We start from the raw sequence: 19,009 nt of genomic DNA, 5'->3' as shown, positions 1-19,009 counted from the left end.
AGCCTGGCTACAGTGCTGAAAAGAAACCTGGGGTTGTTCTTATTTTCTTCAATTAGTGATGAGTAGTAAGATGTCCTAGCTTTACGGAGGGCTTTTTTATAGTTCAAAAGTAGAAAGTTGCTAGACATCCAACTTCTCACTGCTGCGAGACAGTCCTGTAAAGATTTTATGTGGACAGGATTTCCAGCAGCTATCGGCATATACAACTGAGTATCATCAGCATAGCAATGAAAAGCAACCCCAAAACGCTGCAAAATGTTCCCAAGGGTGCCTTATACAGGGAAAAAAGCAGGGGACCCAGAACGGATCCCTGCGGAACCCCAAACTTCATGCCCTTAAAGTCAGAGGTAGTGACGTTGCACAAAACGCAGTGGGAATGACCAGACAAATAAGACATCAGCCACGCAAGAGCAGTCCCAGTAATCCCGAAACAGTTTTCTAGTCTATCAAGTAGAATATGATGATCAACTGTGTCAAATGCAGCACTGAGATCCAACAACACCAATACTGTAGTAGTATCCGAGTCCGCTGCTCGCAGAAGATCATTAACTACTTTAATAAGTGCTGTTTCTGTGGAGTGATGTCTTCTAAAAGCAGACTGCAGTGGCTCAAAAAGGCCATCCTCAGTAAGATAGTCCACAAGCTGCCGTGAAACCACCTTTTCCAGAATTTTAGAGCAGAATGACAGATTTGATATCGGCCTATAATTTTTCAATACACCAGGATCAAGATTAGATTTCTTGAGTAGTGGTTTAACCACGGCAGATTTAAAACAATGTGGAACAGATCCAGAGTTTAAAGAAAAGTTAACAATTTCCAGCACAGTCGGCCCAAGAGTGGGCCAAAGATCCTTAAACAATTTTGTTGGTGTAGGATCAAATAAACAGGTTGTGCTTCTAGTAGACATCACGAGTTTCGTCAGCACACCTTGTGAGATACTGTTAAATTCCTTGAATCTAGGTAGCACCTCAGTAGTAGTCCCCAGCTCAGTAGCTGGATACAATGACTGGACCAAAGTATGCTGAGATGTGCTCAACCTAATATCTTCTATTTTCTTTTCGAAATAGTCCAGAAAGTCCTGTGCTAAAAAAGGAGAACGGCCAACAGGTGGCTGGCCATGAATAAGAAATGCCACCGTATCAAACAAAAACTTTGAGTTATGCTTGTTTTTGTTTATCAATTCAGAGTAATAGGCCTGCTTCGTAGCCAATAAAGCATGCTTATAATCTAAAATAGCTTCACGCCACGCAAGGTGGAACACCTCTAGTTTCGAACTACGCCATTTCTGTTCCAACCCTCTAGCCTTCTGCCTAAGGTCATGCAAATAACTGTTAAACCAAGGTGTCTGTGCCTTGGGAAGGCATGGCCTTAATAGAGGAGGTGCAATATTATCAAGTGTGGTTTTTAGCACTAAATTCAGGCTATCCACAAGACTGTCTACCGACTGAAAATTCATCAAGCTTGAAGTTAAGATTCCTGGTAGTCTCGCTTCGAGTTCAGTCAAAGTTGAAGGTTTAATTCGTCGCCGCAATGATAGGCAAGGTTGTTGCTCCACTAAACGCGGCAGCGTAATTGTAAACCTAATAAGCGAGTGGTCAGAGACCACTGATGCAAGAGGCAGGATGTCGATATTTGTGACAGCAAGGCCACGTGCAAGAACCAAATCCAGAGTATTGCCACTGATATGCGTTGAACCATGAATGAACTGCCGAAATCCTAGTGCATCCATGATTTCCATAAATGATTTACCGAGGGGATCAGAGGGCTTATTTATATGAATGTTAAAGTCACCAATAATCAAAATATTGTCTGCGCTAGTTGAAAGACTAGAGATGAACGCGCCAAATTCATCTAAAAAATCAGAATATGGGCCAGGAGGCCTATAGACAGTGACAATATAACATAGCTGATTTCCAGTTTTATGACCTTGGCAATACTTAGCATCATGGGCATATCGGAGAATCAGATGCTCAGATGAATTATATTTATGACCCCCAACAGTTACTAAAGTAAACCTGGATTTATAAATAAAAGCAACACCCCCGCTTTTCCTCACATCACGTGAAACGTGACTAAAAGTGTACTCCAGTGGGCGGGCCTCATTCAGAGGAAGGACAGCTGTGGATTTAAGCCAGGTTTCACATAATCCAAGCATATCCAGATGATGATCCACAATTAAGTCATTAACCAGCAATGACTTCAGAGACAATGATCTGATGTTAATGAGACCCAAACTAAGGATCTCGGTGGGATCAGCATATTTTAACAAAGTCATGCGGAAGTTCAGCTCCTCAGCAGCCAGTGACGTAGCGTGTTTCACCGGCCGGAGGAGCTCAGGTGAAACGCCGCGTCTGCGAGCCCGCAGACGACAGCACCGGCATAAAAACTCCGCAGCCCGGCAAGAGGCAGCAGCAGGAAGCTGCGGCACAGACGGGCATAGCTTTAACGGAGCCGATCCGGTCATCGGAGGGGACAGTCCAGGAACAACAGGACGAATCCAGTAGCCTCTCGTGCGCAGCGCGCGCTCCCACGCCCAAAAATATTGTCCATCCCAGAGGAGGCGAGCATCAGACCCTCTAGTGAACGCTGCCAGGTAGAACTTAAATTTCACCAATGCACCGCTCCGCCGCCGCGGAGAAAGAGATTTTAGAGAAAGAGACAAAAAGAACCTGAATAGAAACACAACAGAAAATATAAAAGCAACTAACAATGAACATACATAAATAAATACATACATACAGAAATAAGTGTTTCCTGTGAACACCTAGTGACTCTCACACCTCCATTTCATCCCTGTCTTATTTAAGTTTAATGACAATTTGTTCCGGTCAAACCATATTTTCAATGTGTTAATTTCTTCAGTGATTTCCTCCAGAATTTTCTGCCAAACTAGAAAACTGCTACATCCTAGTAAGAGCAGAATACTACTGGAATGAATTTGAATAAGGAAAGTTGTTTTTTTTCTCACTAAATGGATGCTGCACTCACTGCAGTTTATCGTCTGGAATAGTCCCAGATTGCATTTCAGAGCTTCTAGAATTCAAACATTTTTGTGCGGGTGGTGTTGAGGGGTAATTTTGAGTTTCAGCTTTTTTTGTTTTTCACCACTTTCATCCCTGAATGAGTCACTTTTGTGCGGATTAAAGTTGCTAACTGGGACTCCTGTCTTGTTGCGAGAAAGAAACGAGAATCTTCCTCCGTTCTGTTCACACAGCTCCAAACGTTGCGCGGCTCTCTGACGAGTCAAGTTAGAACGATAGAATCTAGTCGGAATTAATAACTTCAAAGCAAAACACCGTTTTGTTTATTTTTATTTATGTCCAGAGATCAAGTATACAGTGACCAATTTCATATTTATTTACTTTAAGACTTGGTGAAATACATCGAAAACCTGTAAAGCCTACTTTTAGTACAAAATTCATGAGGAATCGATAATGGCATCGATATCGATAAAATCTTATCAATACCCATCCTTATGTAGGACTTTATTTCTGAGTAGGTTTTGGAGATGAACATGGATTGATGGTGAAACCAACAGTAGATGGTGTCACAGCACATGAAAAGTGACAGCTGACTGTAGATTGATAAGGTGAGGTCGACCTTTTTAAGCACTGTTTCATCTTTGTTTTTGGTTCAGATTCACAGTAGGGTTGGGTAGGCCTGTGCGGTTTAGCCGGTTTATCCAGTACACGCTATAATTTTGGCCAACGGTAGAGATTTAGACTCCACCAACTAATCACGATAACGCCGAGTTTTTAGATCCAGGAAAAGTCGTGTGTGTGTGTATATATATATGTATGTGTATATGTATATATATGTATGTGTATATGTATATATATATTATAATTATACGTGTGTGTGTGTGTGTATCTAAAAAAATCTAAAACAAAATCTGCAAATCACAATGTATGATTTTTTTTTAATAATTTATTTGTATGTTACTGCTGCAAATAAGTATTTGAACACCTGTGAAAATCAATGTTAATATTTGGTACAGTAGCCTTTGTTTGCAGTTACAGAGGTCAAACATTTCCTGTAGTTCTTGACCAGGTTTTCACACACTGCAGCAGGGATTTTGGTCCACTCCTCCATGCAGATCTTCTCTAGATCTTTCAGGTTTGGAGTTTCAGCTCACTCCAAAGATTTTCTATTGAGTTCAGGTCTGGAGACTGGCCAGGCCACTCCAGGACCTTGAAATGCTTCTTATGGAGCCTCTCCTTAGTTGTCCTGACTGTGTGTTTGGGGTCATTGTCATGCTGGAAGACCCAGCCATGACCCATCTTCAATGCTGTTACTGAGGGAAGGAGGTTGTTTGCCAAAATCTCGCAATACATGACCCCATCCATCCTCCCTTTAATACGGTGCAGTCGTCCTGTCCCCTTTGCAGAACAGCACCCCCAGAGTATGATGTTTCCACCCCCATGCTTCACGGTTGGGATAGTTTTCTTGGGGTTGTTCTCATCCTCTAAACATGGTAAGTGGAGTTGATTCCAAAAAGCTCTATTCTAGTCTCATCTGACCACATGTCCTTCTCCCATGCCTCCTCTGGATCATCCAGATGGTCACTGGTGAACTTCATAGGGGCCTGGACATGTGATGGCTTGAGCAGGGGAACCTTGCTGCCCTGCAGGATTTTAAACCATGACAGCATCATGTGTTACTAATGTAATCTTTGTGACTGTGGTCCCAGCTCTCTTCAGATCATTGACCAGGTCCTCCTGTGTAGTTCTGAGCTTTCTTAGAATCATCCTTACCCCACAAAGTGAGATCTTAAAGAAAAATTTAAAGGTCTATGAGAGCCAGAATTCTTGCTGGTTGGTAGGTGTTCAAATACTTATTTGCAGCAGTAACATACGAATAAATTATTAAAAAATCATACATTGTGACTTCCGTTTTTTTTTTGTTTTTTTTTAAGATTATGTCTCTCACAGTGGACATGCACCTAAGATGAACATGTCAGACCCCTCCATGATTTCTAAGTGGGAGAACTTGCAAAACTGCAGGGTGTTCAAATACTTATTTTCCTCACTATATATATATATATATATATACACACACACACACACACACAAAATCCTCATTTACTTGCTGTCTGAGTCACATTATCGCCTGCTATGGGTTCTACATTTAATCTTAGTAAATCACTTCCAATACAGTCTCCAAAGGTTTGTTTTTTTCCCCACGCAGGTGATCAAAGGTTTGGGTTTTTTCCCCACGCAGGTGATCAAAGGTTTGTTTTTTTCCATGCAGAATGGCACTCATTATCTGGGATCTAGGTAAATCAGGCCCTTAGACTTTGCTGTACCGGTGTTTTAGCTCTGTCTGCCTCCAGCATTAGGTTACATGTCAGCATGAGCCCCTGTTTGATTTTGTTCAGCAGATAAATGACAGGTTTGGTTCTCATTCAGCAGTGTGTTTGTTCTCAGGCCCTTGGTCCTGCACCTCGGTGGTGCTCCTTCCTTGACAATCTGACAGAGGAGCTGGAGGAGAGTCCAGAGAGCACCGTCTACGATGACTACAAGTTTGTCACCAGGAAGGATCTGGAAAATCTGGGTACGGGCTTGATGCATGATTTTTTTACTCAAAACCTCTTCTGTGCATATTCAGTAATTAAAAAAACAAAGAGAGACCACATAATTTAGAACAGAAAGGAATACAAAAGGCATTTAATTTCACCGCCTGACACTTAGAGCCAAAACTATGAATCATTTGGAGACTCTTTGTCGCCTGTGCATTTGCCACAGGTGTCGAGACAAGCTAAGTAGGAGTCTCAGGCATAATTGAGAGACTTTAGATGTATTTAGTGATGTGTGTGCAGTGTGCATGTGGTGATGATGGGTGGTGGGCGTGCAGTGGAAGGGTTGAATGATCATTGGAATGCAGGCGCAGCATTAAAGAGAGAAAATGACAAGGAGCAGGGAGGTGGTTGGCTGCGAGGAGACAGACTGTGTTGGTTTACAGGATTATGTAACACTGAGACATGTTGGACTGATGCAGCAGAACACCAGTGACCGTTCTTGGTATTTGCTCCATCCTCATTCCATCTCACTGCGTGCACGCACATCCTCACAGGCGGGGACGCACACAACACCAATAACTAGCCTTGTGCTGCATGGCGTTCCCTTTTATGTGTGAGTGCAAGCCAACACGGTGTGTTTCACAGCTCCATCCTAAATACAACTTGATATTTGTACACTTCGCGCGCCACGCTCAGAGAGGAGCCTCGTTAACTGAAGATAATGCCTCTAAGAGCCACTCTGAGCCACTATAATGCCATGATAGCTCACGAAACAAAAAAAAAACAGGGTGCGTGGCTCCTTCTTCACTCCTTCTTCACTCGGTGGGACAGAGGCTTTAGACTTTCCACCTGAATCCCTGTGGGCTCCCCCAGGGCGACCCCGGAAGGGTAAACAAATGCAAGCAAATGCATACAGGTAACTTGCAGATCATGACTTTCACCTTATTTGTTCAAAATGACTGTTTCTTTGTCCAAAGGACTTCAGGGTCTTTTGACGCTTTTATTTACTAAAACCTGTCGGTAATACTAAACGTTAGACTTTATTCTCGGCATTTTGGGTTATTGAAATTGAAAATGTAAAGTTGTTTTTCTCCCTTACCTTTAATGTGGCATTTAAACACAATCCCACTAGTAACCCTAAGAAATTACACCATTACCAATTTACAATATGACACATCAAAGTACAGGAAATAAAATACTAATAAATTCTCCCATCAGTGTTTGAATAGCAGATTTAAGATGAGCATTTGAACATAATCTGCTCTGGGCCAGGTTTAGTACTTTGTAAGTTACATTTATGTCCCTAAAAACATTGCTTCAGGCTGAACAGCCCTCACTGTGATCCTTGCTTTGTAATAGTCTCCTCTATTGTCTAAATTCCTGTTGGAGACGCTGTCTTTCCTCTGCATTTCACCTCAGCAGATGGTTCTCAAGCTCTGTAAATTATTGTCAGTGTACATCCACACATCCAACTTGATTGTGTGCAGAAGAGAAATTCTGTATGTACCCTAGCTGAGCCTAGACGTAGAAGCACTTGGTAAGCCTTGACCACGTTTCCTTAAATATTGCATGTGTTTCTCTTATTCATGTCAGGTTTGTCTCATCTGATTGGATCATCTCTTCTGAGAGCATACATGCATGGCTTTTTTATGGACATCAGGCTCTACCACAAGGTATGGAGGTGTAGAGTTGGATCATGGTCTTGTTGATACAAAAAGTCTTTCAAGCTTCTGTTTTCTATATATCATTTCTGTATGTAGAAAATCTCCAAATATAATACAACCCCAAATCAGAAAAAGTTGTGATGAAAAGGGAAAAAACAATGATACAGTTTAACTCGTATTTCACTGCAGACAGTTCACTGTGTTTGTTAATATATGTCCATTCCTGCATTTACGGCTTGCCGCACATTAAAAAAAACGGTTGGGTTGGAGATACTTTTGCAGGTGAATGTGCAATTTATAGCAGGCAGTAGGGATGTGAATCGTACAACAACTCACGATTCAATTCGATTCCGATTCTTGGGGTGATGATTCGATTCAGAATCGATTTTTGATTCAAAGAGCTCTGAGAAATATTTATATTACTTAAAAAATGTTTATGTTTAAGAAAATGCAGCTTTACAAGGTTAATCAAGTGATTCTAAAGATGGAAATTTACTTATCTGCTTTGCTCGTTCGGAGTTGACTGGCAGTTTAGTGAAGTGCTGGTCAGTAGTCGGCAGAGACCGCTGCTCCGCTCCTTTTAGCTCCGGGTGATGACGTAGCATGTGGGCTTGCGGATTTGAAATGTTTCCGAAGTACTTAACTTTCATTTTGCAGATTCTGCACACTGCATAAGTCATGTCAAGCTCCTTCTTACGCAACAAATAATAAAATCCAAAATGCGCCCAAACATTTGCCTTCAGCAAAGACGGTGCTGGCTGAAATAGCTCTTCATCCGCCATGCTAAGCTTCAGCTCACAAATGTTTGAAGCACGCCGGACCCCCCCCGCCCTCGCGGAGACGCTGTAGTACGGAAGCCGTTGCCTGACAAACAGTACACGCAGCGAGTAAGCAAGGAAATGTTTAATAAAATGCTTTTTAAAAATCGATTCTTGGACATTTTGGATCGATTCAGAATCGTAATAAATAAGAATCGCGATTCAGACGTGAGTCGATTTTTTTTTTCCAACACCCCTAGCAGGCAGTATTGTAACATACAGTGCATCCAGAAAGTATTCACAGTGCTTCGCTTTTTCCACATTTTATGTTACAGCCTCATTCCAAAATGGAGATAAATTCATTTTTCCCCTCAAAATTCTACTCACAGCACCCCATAATGACAACATGGAAATGGTATTTTTGAATAAAAAGTAAGAAATCACATGTACATAAGAATCAGAATCAAATTTATTGCCAATTAAGTTCTCACGTATAAAGAATTTGATCTTGTGTTACTGGTACATAAACAACAATAAAAGAAAAGGAAAATACTTCTGTAAGAAGTAAAGGGGTCAAATAGACAAACAGGCAAAATAATGTTCACTGTTAAATAAAACTAAAATAGGGAATGGGGCTGTGCAAACATGCTGTTTTTACCCCATAACTCCATAATATTCAGTCACAGATGGTCCAAACTATATCTTTTTGGAATCTTCATGATCAGACAAATAATGTGGTAGAGTTTTCAACATGATTGGAGGATTTTTAAATTTTGACCCCTGTGTAATTCTTAAATTGACCCCTACCTGGCTGCCTATTGAAAATTTAGGTGGCTAATATGCTTTAACAAAAGAGTAATGTCTAAGGTGTTTGTGTGCCAATTTTGGTGCATGTTTCCAGAAATGAACAATTGTTAGTTATCTGCTCCACTATAAGAGGTTTTACGTTGCCATCTGATGGTTAATAATCACGTTATTCCCTTTCATCGGTTTGGGTGTACAAAGTCAAACTCAGACACACTGGTGTCAGGAGGTGATTTTTTTTTTTTTAGGACCTTGTGCAATTTATAGTGAAATAATGTTGAATTTATTTGGAACTGATGGTTGTACAGAAGCTTCAGAGATCTGTTGCTGAGATAGATGATGACTGGAGTGACGTTTTAAGCAGAAACGAGGCGATAATCGCTTAACGCCGTTGTCTCTGACTGACTTCTGCGTTAGAGAGGAGGGCTGTCAATCAAACCTCGCATGTGGGACCGAAGTCATGTCCGTGATTAGAGCTCAACCATTTATTTTTTTTCAAACTGAGCTCCGTCTCGGACCAGCAGCCTGATGTGCACCTGTTAAATCAGACACAGCAAAAGGCTGATTTGACACTCTTCCCTCTTATATTTTAATAGGTTTTGCAGTGCACACGCTGAATACATTTCGATAATGGATCAAATACATTTGGCAGAAAAGTTTGCAAATTTACAACACAGAATCAGGAAAAGAGGAAATTGTTCACCTTACCTTTGAATTGGAAGTTGATTCGAAAGAAAAGCTTGTTGAGGGTCAAATTAATCCAGAATAAAGCGTAATCCAGCAACGGAGACCTTTAAAATTGTCATGCACGCCAGTGTCATTGCTTGACACAGAGTTACAGCTGTTGCAGAAGCATAAATCAGGCTTTGAATAAATCATCATAAATTGCAAATTTGATAGCTTAGCTATTTTTATATTTAATTTGATAGTACCTGTACCTGGATGTGTTAACTGATTTTAAAAAAAATGTTGAAAACATAAACATTTCATTCAGTAGTTCAGCACAGTTGGCCCCTAAATAGTGCCGTGTTCTCAGGTGGCACTACTCTTTCAATAAAGGGACTCTATTTTGTAATAGTTGCATTTAATTGTTTTGTTTATGTTAGACGATTTCACAGTACAGCTTGGTTTAACCACAGGTCAAAAGCATGGCAAATCCTTTTGCCTATGAGGAGTATCGCAAGGATAAGATCCGACAGAAGATCGAGGAGACCAGGACCCAGAGAGTGCAGATTGAGGTGAGAACTCTTGACTAAATGTGTCTTCTTTCAAATAAATTAATATATCCTTCATTTAATCATCCAGTTTGATGACTGGAATTCTTCCAAATCACCGCACACGATTGATGAAATGATACAACTCGCATTATGGCTTTTTTATTTGACACTTGAATATACAAAATAGCAAAACTTAGAAATTTGTTTAAAATTTGTGCATCCAAGTTACTAACTTATAGTGCTCATTTTGACTTGCAGAACATCTTTTCCACAAAATCATATCTGTTGCAGTTAGGGATTGCTATTGATAAGATTTTATCTATCGATTCCACTTATCGATCCAATTCCTTATCGGTTCCCTTATCGATACTTCTTGTGAATTTTCTGTGTACTAAAAGTAGGCTTTACACGTTTTCTATATCAACATTTTATTGAGTCTGAAAGTAAATAAATATGAAATTGGTCACTGATCCTTAAACTGTGGACATAAATAAAAATAAACAAAATCTGTAGTTTTGGTCTAAAGCATTTCCTTTCAGACATTTTGGTATGAATGTCTCTCCGTACCTCTGAGCTGAACCCATCAATGCAGGATGTCTCATTTTGGGAGGAAATAAAAATGTTTTGATCGATTGCAGTTTGTTTGTATTACAACATTTGGAAAGATGTGTCTTTTGATTTATGAAGTTATTAAGTCTGATTGGACTCTATCGGTCTAACTTGACTCCACAGAGAGCCGCACAGTGTTTGGAGCTGTGTGAACAGAAAGGAGTACGATTCTCGTTTCTTTCTCACAAGACAGGAGTCCCAGTTACTTGTTCGTTTGTTTGTCTGTTTGTTTATTAGTTTATTTAAGTGACAATGTACAGCCTCATTAAGCTCAATGAGACAGAGATGAGATGCACCAGATTATAGCTAAATAGCTCATTTCCATCCACAGTCCCTGGGTACAACAAGTAAATTAACAATGTAGTGACTTTAACCCGCACAAAAGTGACTCACGATTGACATATTCAGGGATGACAGTGGTGAATAACAAAAAAGCTGAAACCCAAAATTACCCCCCAACACCACCCGCACAAAAATGTTTGAATTCTAGAAGCTCTGAAATGCAATCTGGGACTATTACAGACAATAAAGTGAGTGCAGCATCCATTCTGGTGAGGAAAAAACCCAACTTTCCGTATTCAAATTCATCCCAGTAGTATTCTGTTCTTACTTAGGATGCAGCAGTTTTCTAGCTTGGCAGAAAGTTCTGGAGGAAATCACTGAAGAAATGAACAAATTGAAAATATGGTTTGACTGAAACAAATTATTAAACTTAAATAAAACAGGGATGAAGTGGAGGTGTAAGAGTCACTAGGTGTTCACAGGATACAGTTATTTATTTCTGTATTTATTTATGTTCATTGTTATTTGGTTTTATCTTTTCTATTGTGTTTTTAATCAGGTTCTTTTTGTCTCTTTCTCTAAAATTAGATTGTAGCATTATTAGTTATTATTACTATTATTGTTGTTGTTGTTGCTGCTATTATTATTATTATTAAGACATAAACAAATATAAACTTAAAAAAAATATTACAATTTGCAATACATTTGACTCTTTTACGACAACAAACGCTAACATTGAAAATGCTATAGACATGCTAACGCGTTAGCATCGGTCCCGTTTTTAAGTTATAAAATACATCTATCAACTCTTTCAGAAGACTATAACAGGTCGGTTTAACATTAAAAAAAGTAAATATTACTCACGGATATATGCTCTTTAGGGTTTTAGGGGGGAAAAATTAAGATAAAGCGAAATAAAACGAACCAGCGACGCAGGGGGTCAGATCAATGCTTCATTGCTTCAAGCTTCAAAGAAGAGCCGCACTGCAGAAACGGTTGGTTACAGACCCTGCAGGGGTTCTGTAATCAACGTAGAGACATGATCATTTTCCTGACAAACACCCCCAAAAACAATGGCCGCTCTTTAGGACCGATAAGGGAATCGTTAAGCAAAAAGGGTATTGATGTCAGTGGATCGAATCATTTCTTAACGATACCCGAAAAGAACCGGTTCTTGATACTCAACCCTATTTGCAGTAAAGCAGCTGTGAAGCTTTGTTTTTTTTTTGTTTTTGTTTTTTTTTTTTTTGTTGTTTTTTTCATTTCCTGAAATACCTTCTACAGGGATCAAAGTTGTCCGTTACTATGACAGATTTCTGTCAGTTGGCCTGCCAAAAGGCAGTGTTCACGCTGACGCTGTCCTTACACAAAAATCAAGGCTGGACGCACAATATAAAAATGTACTGCGTTCAAAACATTCAAAAATTGATTTTTTTGACTAATGTCTCTGTTTGATTTTTTTTTCTCCTGGCAGCGAATCCTCATGTCTGTTCCTCGGTGTCCTCTCTGCAGACTGCAGGAGGGCAGAGGTGTGTTTGAGTGTCTCAGCGCATTAAGACTCAGCGATGAGCAGAGTCCAGAGTTTTTCAAAGTCTGCTCTGAGTGTCGCTGTGAGTGTCCTCACTGTGGTTAAACTAAAAACACAGCTGCAGACCTGCGACGCGTTAACAACAAACACGAATGCTATCTCCCCCACCGTCACGTCCAACCACAAAAAATATGGCTAAATTCTCTTTCTGATGACCAGAAACCCAAGGCACTCCCCCCACCCTCAACGCCCCTTCAGTAAAGATCCACTTTTGAAGACATTTTTCCTGCTATTACTACTTTTATTAATATTATTTATAATAATCATAACTGTAACAACTAAAATGTTTTAATGAGTATTACTCTGGGCCTAAGTTTTACTATAGTTCTGGACTAAGTTTAATTGATGAGCCATATAAAAGAGTTAAGTTAGTTTAACGGTATTACTGGGTCTGTGTGGTGTTCTAGCTTTAAAATCAGGTTCATTAGGATGAGGGAAGCCAAAAATATGAAAATTATTATGGCTCTTTAAATAATGTGGAGGTTAAAGTTCATGTAAATGGGGAGTCTTCTTCACGGACTAAGGTTAATTATGGAGTTCCACAAGGTTCTGTGCTAGGACCGATTTTATTCACTTTATGCATGCTTCCCTTAGGCAGTATTATTAGAAAGCATTGCTTAAATTTTCATTGTTACGCAGATGATACCCAGCTTTATCTATCCATGAAGCCAGAGGACACACACCAATTAGTTAAACTGGGAATGTCTTTCAGACATAAAGACATGGATGACTTCTAATTTCCTGCTTTTAAATTCAGATGAAACTGAAGTTATTGTACTTGGCCCCACAAATCCTAGAAACATGGTGTCTAACCAGATCCTTACTCTGGATGGCATTACCCTGACCTCCAATAATAGTGTGAGAAATCTTGGAGTCATTTTTGATCAGGATATGTCCTTCAATGCACATATTAGGCAAATATGTAGGACTGCTTTTTTTTGCATTTGCGCAATATCTCTAAAATTAGAAAGGTCTTGTCTGAGAGTGATCCTGAAAAGCTAATTCATGCATTTATTTCTTCTAGGCTAGACTATTGTAATTCATTATCAGGTTGTCCTAAAAGTTCCCTGAAAAGCCTTCAGTTAATTCAAAATGCTGCAGCTAGAGTGCTGACAGGGACTAGACGGAGAGAGCATATTTCACCCATATTGGCTTCTCTTCATTGGCTCCCTGTTAATTCCAGAATAGAATTTAAAATTCTTCTTACTTATAAGGTTTTGAATAATCAGGTCCCATCTTATCTTAGGGACCTCTTAGTACCATATCACCCCAATAGAGCGCTTCGCTCTCAGACTGCAGGCTTACTTGTAGTTCCTAGGGTTTTTAAGAGTAGAATGGGAGGCAGAGCCTTCAGCTTTCAGGCTCCTCTCCTGTGGAACCAGCTCCCAATTTGGATCAGGGAGACAGACACCCTCTCTACTTTTAAGATTAGGCTTAAAACTTTCCTTTTTGAAAAAGCTTATAGTTAGGGCTGGATCAGGTGACCCTGAACCATCCCTTAATTATGCTGCTATAGACTTAGACTGCTGGGGGGTTCCCATGATGCACTGAGTGTTTCTTTTTATTCACCTCTTTTTGCTCAGTATGCACCTCTCTGCTTTTAATTATTGGTGATTGATCTCTGCTCTCTTCCACGGCATGTCTTTTTCCTGATTCTCTCCCATCAGCCCCAACCAGTCCCAGCAGAAGACTGCCCCTCCCTGAGCCTGGTTCTGCTGGAGGTTTCTTCCTGTTAAAAGGGAGTTTTTCCTTCTCACTGTCGCCAAGTGCTTGTTCATAGGGGGTCGTTTTGACCGTTGGGGTTTTTCTGTAATTATTGTATGGCTTTTGCCTTACAATATAAAGCGCCTTGGGGCGACTGTTGTGATTTGGCGCTATATAAATAAAATTGATTTGATTTGATTAAAGTCTTTCTACAATATGATGCTACATTAGAAAAGAGCAGCAATGGTTAGTGAGTGAAATATAATCTTGTTCAGCAGAACACTTTTTCTTAGCGGCCTCCGCCCTATTTTACCTTAAACACTCTGATGTGATCACAAAAGGGTTTCTATAAGAAGGTAGATGATGAACATCTTATGATTTGGGTGTGGAAAAAAATTTCAGTCGGATTTTTTTGTTTTTTGTTTTTTGTTTTGCTTTAATCCCTGCCTTTAGCCAGTGATGTACTGATGACAACTTGCTACAGTAAACAAGTTGATTGTGTTACATGGTGTATTTTCCGTTTGTGACCAAAATGTTCAATTTGTTCAGAGACAGAAACTGCCCAAAGTGAACAAAGAACTGGCTCTCAAGCTCTTGGAGGAGGGAGATGATACTGCCCAGATGGCGTCCAGGAAAAAGAAGGGCAAGGTAGGAGACCATAGGCTACAGAATTATAGTGTTCGTCTCCACGTTCTGTCTGTTCGGGAAAAATCTTCAACCTAAACTACTGAACACAATTAGATGAAATGTGCCAGATTTTGAACTATGTACTTGTCTTGTAGGGGTTTGAAGTCGTATTTTGTGCTCACATTTTTAGCCGAGTATTTCCATAGGATTGGCAAGGCGGCTGCCAGTACCTCCAGCTATTGCTAAATACAGTAGTGTTCAGATTAATAGTAGTGCTGTGTACTAAAAAGATTAATCCAGGTTTTGAGTATATTTCTTATTGTTACATGGGAAACAAGGTACCAGTAGATTCAGTAGATTCTCACAAATCCAACAAGACCAAGCATTCATGATATGCACACTCTTAAGGCTGTGAAATTGGGCTATTAGTAAAAAAAAGAAGTAGATAAGGGGGTGTTCACAATAATAGTAGCATCTGCTGTTGACACTACAAACTCAAAACTGTTATGTTCAAACTGCTTTTTTAACAATCCTGTGAATCACTAAACTAGTATTTAGATGTATAACCACAGTTTTTCATGATTTCTTCACATCTGCGAGGCATTAATTTTGTTGGTTTGGAACCAAGATTTTGCTGGTTTACTAGTGTGCTTGGGGTCATTGTCTTGTTGAAACACCCATTTCAAGGGCATGTCCTCTTCAGCATAAGGCAACATGACCTCTTCAAGTATTATGACATATCCAAACTGATCCATGATACCTGGTATGCGATATATAGGCCCAACACCATAGTAGGAGAAACATGCCCATATCATGATGCTTGCGCCACCATGCTTCACTGTCTTCACTGTGAACTGTGGCTTGAATTCAGAGTTTGGGGGTCGTCTCACAAACTGTCTGCGGCCCTTGGACCCAAAAAGAACAATTTTACTCTCATCAGTCCACAAAATATTCCTCCATTTCTCTTTAGGCCAGTTCATGTGTTCTTTGGCAAATTGTAACCTCTTCTGCATATGTATTTTATTTAACAGAGGGACTGTGCGGGGGATTCTTGCAAATAAATTAGCTTCACACAGGCGTCTTCTAACTGTCACAGCACTTACAGGTAACTCCAGACTGTCTGTGATCATCCTGGAGCTGATCAATGGGTGAGCCTTTGCCATTCTGGTTATTCTTCTATCCATTTTGATGGTTGTTTTCCGTTTTCTTCCACACGTCTCTGTTTTTTTTGTCCATTTTAAAGCATTGGAGATCATTGTAGATGAACAGCCTATAATTTTTTGCACCTGCGTATAAGTTTTCCCCTCTCCAATCAAGTTTTTAATCAAACTACGCTGTTCTTCTGAACAATGTCTTGAACGTCCCATTTTTCTCAGGCTTTCAAAGAGAAAAGCATGTTCAACAGGTGCTGGCTTCATCCTTAAATAGGGGACACCTGATTCACACCTGTTTGTTCCACAAAATTGACGAACTCACTGACTGAATGCCACACTACTATTATTGTGAACACCCCCTTTTCTGCTTTTTTTTTTTTTTTTTTACTAATAGCCCAATTTCGTAGCCTTAAGAGTGTGCATATCATGAATGCTTGGTCTTGTTGGATTTGTGAGAATCTACTGGTACCTTGTTTCCCATGTAACAATAAGAAATATACTCAAAACCTGGATTAATCTTTTTAGTCACATAGCACTACTATTATTATGAACACTACTGTAAGTCACGTTCTCCTGGATATGCGTCACACTTCCCATTTCTAGCTCAGGTGTGCTGTAGTAAAGAGTTATAATGTGGAACTGTTGACCATAAAATTTTATTACAGAGATTAGAGCATGCCATAGGTATTAAAGGCACTGCGCTGCGGTGGTTTGAATCATATTTTTGTAATAGATTACAATTTGTTCATGTAAATGGGGAGTCTTCTTCACGGACTAAGGTTAATTATGGAGTTCCACAAGGTTCTGTGCTAGGACCGATTTTATTCACTTTATACATGCTTCCCAAAGGCAGTATTATTAGAAAGCATTGCTTAAATTTTCATTGTTACTCAGATGATACCCAGCTTTATCTATCCATGAAGCCAGAGGACACACACCAATTAGTTAAACTGCAGGATTGTCTTTCAGACATAAAGACATGGATGACCTCTAATTTCCTGCTTTTAAATTCAGATAAAACTGAAGTTATTGTACTTGGCCCTACAAATCTTAGAAACATGGTGTCTAACCAAATCCTTACTCTGGATGGCATTACCCTGACCTCTAGTAATACTGTGAGAAATCTTGGAGTCATTTTTGATCAGGATATGTCCTTCAATGCGCATTTTAAGCAAATATGTAGGACTGCTTTTTTGCATTTGCGCAATATCTCTAAAAATTAGAAAGGTCTTGTCTCAGAGTGATGCTGAAAAGCTCATTCATGCATTTATTTCTTCTAGGCTGGACTATTGTAATTCATTATTATCAGGTTGTCCTAAAAGTTCCCTGAAAAGCCTTCAGTTAATTCAAAATGCTGCAGCTAGAGTGCTGACAGGGACTAGAAGGAGAGAGCATATTTCACCCATATTGGCCTGTCTTCATTGGCTCCCTGTTAATTCTAGAATAGAATTTTAAAATTCTTCTTACTTATAAGGTTTTGAATAATCATGTCCCATCTTATCTTAGGGACCTCATAGTACCATATCACCCCAATAGAGCGCTTCGCTCTCAGACCTCAGGCTTACTTGTAGTTCCTAGGGTTTGTAAGAGTAGAATGGGAGGCAGAGCCTTTAGCTTTCAGGCTCCTCTCCTGTGGAACCAGCTCCCAATTCGGATCAGGGAGACAGACACCCTCTCTACTTTTAAGATTAAGCTTAAAACTTTCCTTTTTGCTGAAGCTTATAGTTAGGGCTGGATCAGGTGACCCTGAACCATCCCTTAGTTATGCTGCTATAGACTTAGACTGCTGGGGGTTTCCCATGATGCACTGAGTGTTTCTTTCTCTTTTTGCTCTGTATGCACCACTCTGCATTTAATCATTAGTGATTGATCTCTGCTCCCCTCCATAGCATGTCTTTTTCCTGATTCTCTCCCCTCAGCCCCAACCAGTCCCAGCAGAAGACTGCCCCTCCCTGAGCCTGGTTCTGCTGGAGGTTTCTTCCTGTTAAAAGGGAGATTTTCCTTCCCACTGTCACCAAGTGCTTGCTCACAGGGGGTCGTTTGACCGTTGGGGTTTTTCTGTAATTATTGTGTGGCTTTTGCCTTACATTATAAAGCTCCTTGGGGCAACTGTTTGTTGTGATTTGGCGCTATATAAATAAAATTGATTTGATTTGATTTGAAATGCTAACGTGAGTGCTCAGGCTAGCTAGCTTTTATTTTTTATTTATTTATTTATTTGTTTATTTATTTATTTATTTTTTTTCGTCTATAACAGAACCAGTCCTGTGGTGGGCGCAATGAGTACAACATTGCCATTACCGTATTTTTTGGAGTAGAAGTGGGAGGTGATGGTGTAGTGGTTAAGCGTTGGGCTTCAGACCTGAGGATCCTCGGTCAAAACCCCAGCCTGACCAGAAAATAACTCATGGCCCTTGGGCAAGGTTCTTAATCCCCAAGTTGCTCCCAGTGTGTAGTGAGCACCTTGCATGGCAGCACCCTGACATCGGGGTGTGAGTGTGTCTGTGTGAATGGGTGAATGTGAGGCATAATTGTAAAGCACATTGGGCATCTGGTGCAGATGGAAAAACACTATATAAATGCAGTCCATTTACCATTTATAAGTCACACCTGTTAAAAATGCATCTTGAAGAGCAAAAACCCATATATATATATATATATATATATATATATATAAGATGAGATTTATTGTCATTACATGAGTGCAACAACAACGAAATTACGTTTACACTCCAATTACCTCAGACTGACGGAACCTACCCAGCGAGACAGAGTGTGACATGCGTGGCTCCACTCTGTGGAAGACGTTGAGGGTTTATTTCTATTAGCTTTTATGGTGGGAGGTTTGGCGCTGATTGGTTTGTGTGCTTCCCTGATCCTCAGGAATATTAGCAAGACGGCTGCTTCCATAATCTCGTCCCTTCATCTGTCCGTCATGATTAATGAGTTAATGCTGTGTAATCTCAGACTGCATGAACTCTTGAACTCAAACACAAAATAGATACCATCTTGGAGCATATAGCTGCATTGCAAAGGAATGTGCCGCTGAGGTTCAGAGAATATTCTTCATAAATTTGGACTCTG

At 40.0% G+C, this 19,009-nt stretch overlaps 1 protein-coding gene across 3 annotated transcripts in view; it reads left to right on the top strand.

The window, feature by feature from the left end:
• Positions 1-19,009, top strand: part of nol10 (nucleolar protein 10) — a 70,096-nt gene that overhangs the window by 39,642 nt on the left and 11,445 nt on the right. For 2 of the 3 annotated variants that reach the window (XM_034159626.1, XM_034159624.1), the window contains 4 exons: positions 5,427-5,553; positions 7,112-7,191; positions 9,884-9,982; positions 14,694-14,792. In XM_034159626.1, coding sequence (XP_034015517.1) covers positions 5,427-5,553; positions 7,112-7,191; positions 9,884-9,982; positions 14,694-14,792 — 405 coding nt within the window. The remainder of the gene's footprint in view (positions 1-5,426; positions 5,554-7,111; positions 7,192-9,883; positions 9,983-14,693; positions 14,793-19,009) is intronic. The other variant, XM_034159625.1, reaches the window with a different exon arrangement.

Source organism: Thalassophryne amazonica, chromosome 19, assembly GCF_902500255.1.
Source record: "Thalassophryne amazonica chromosome 19, fThaAma1.1, whole genome shotgun sequence".
In the NCBI taxonomy this organism is placed as follows: domain Eukaryota; kingdom Metazoa; phylum Chordata; class Actinopteri; order Batrachoidiformes; family Batrachoididae; genus Thalassophryne; species Thalassophryne amazonica.
Note: the sequence above shows the minus strand (reverse complement) of the source record. Positions and strands in the feature narration are given on the sequence as shown.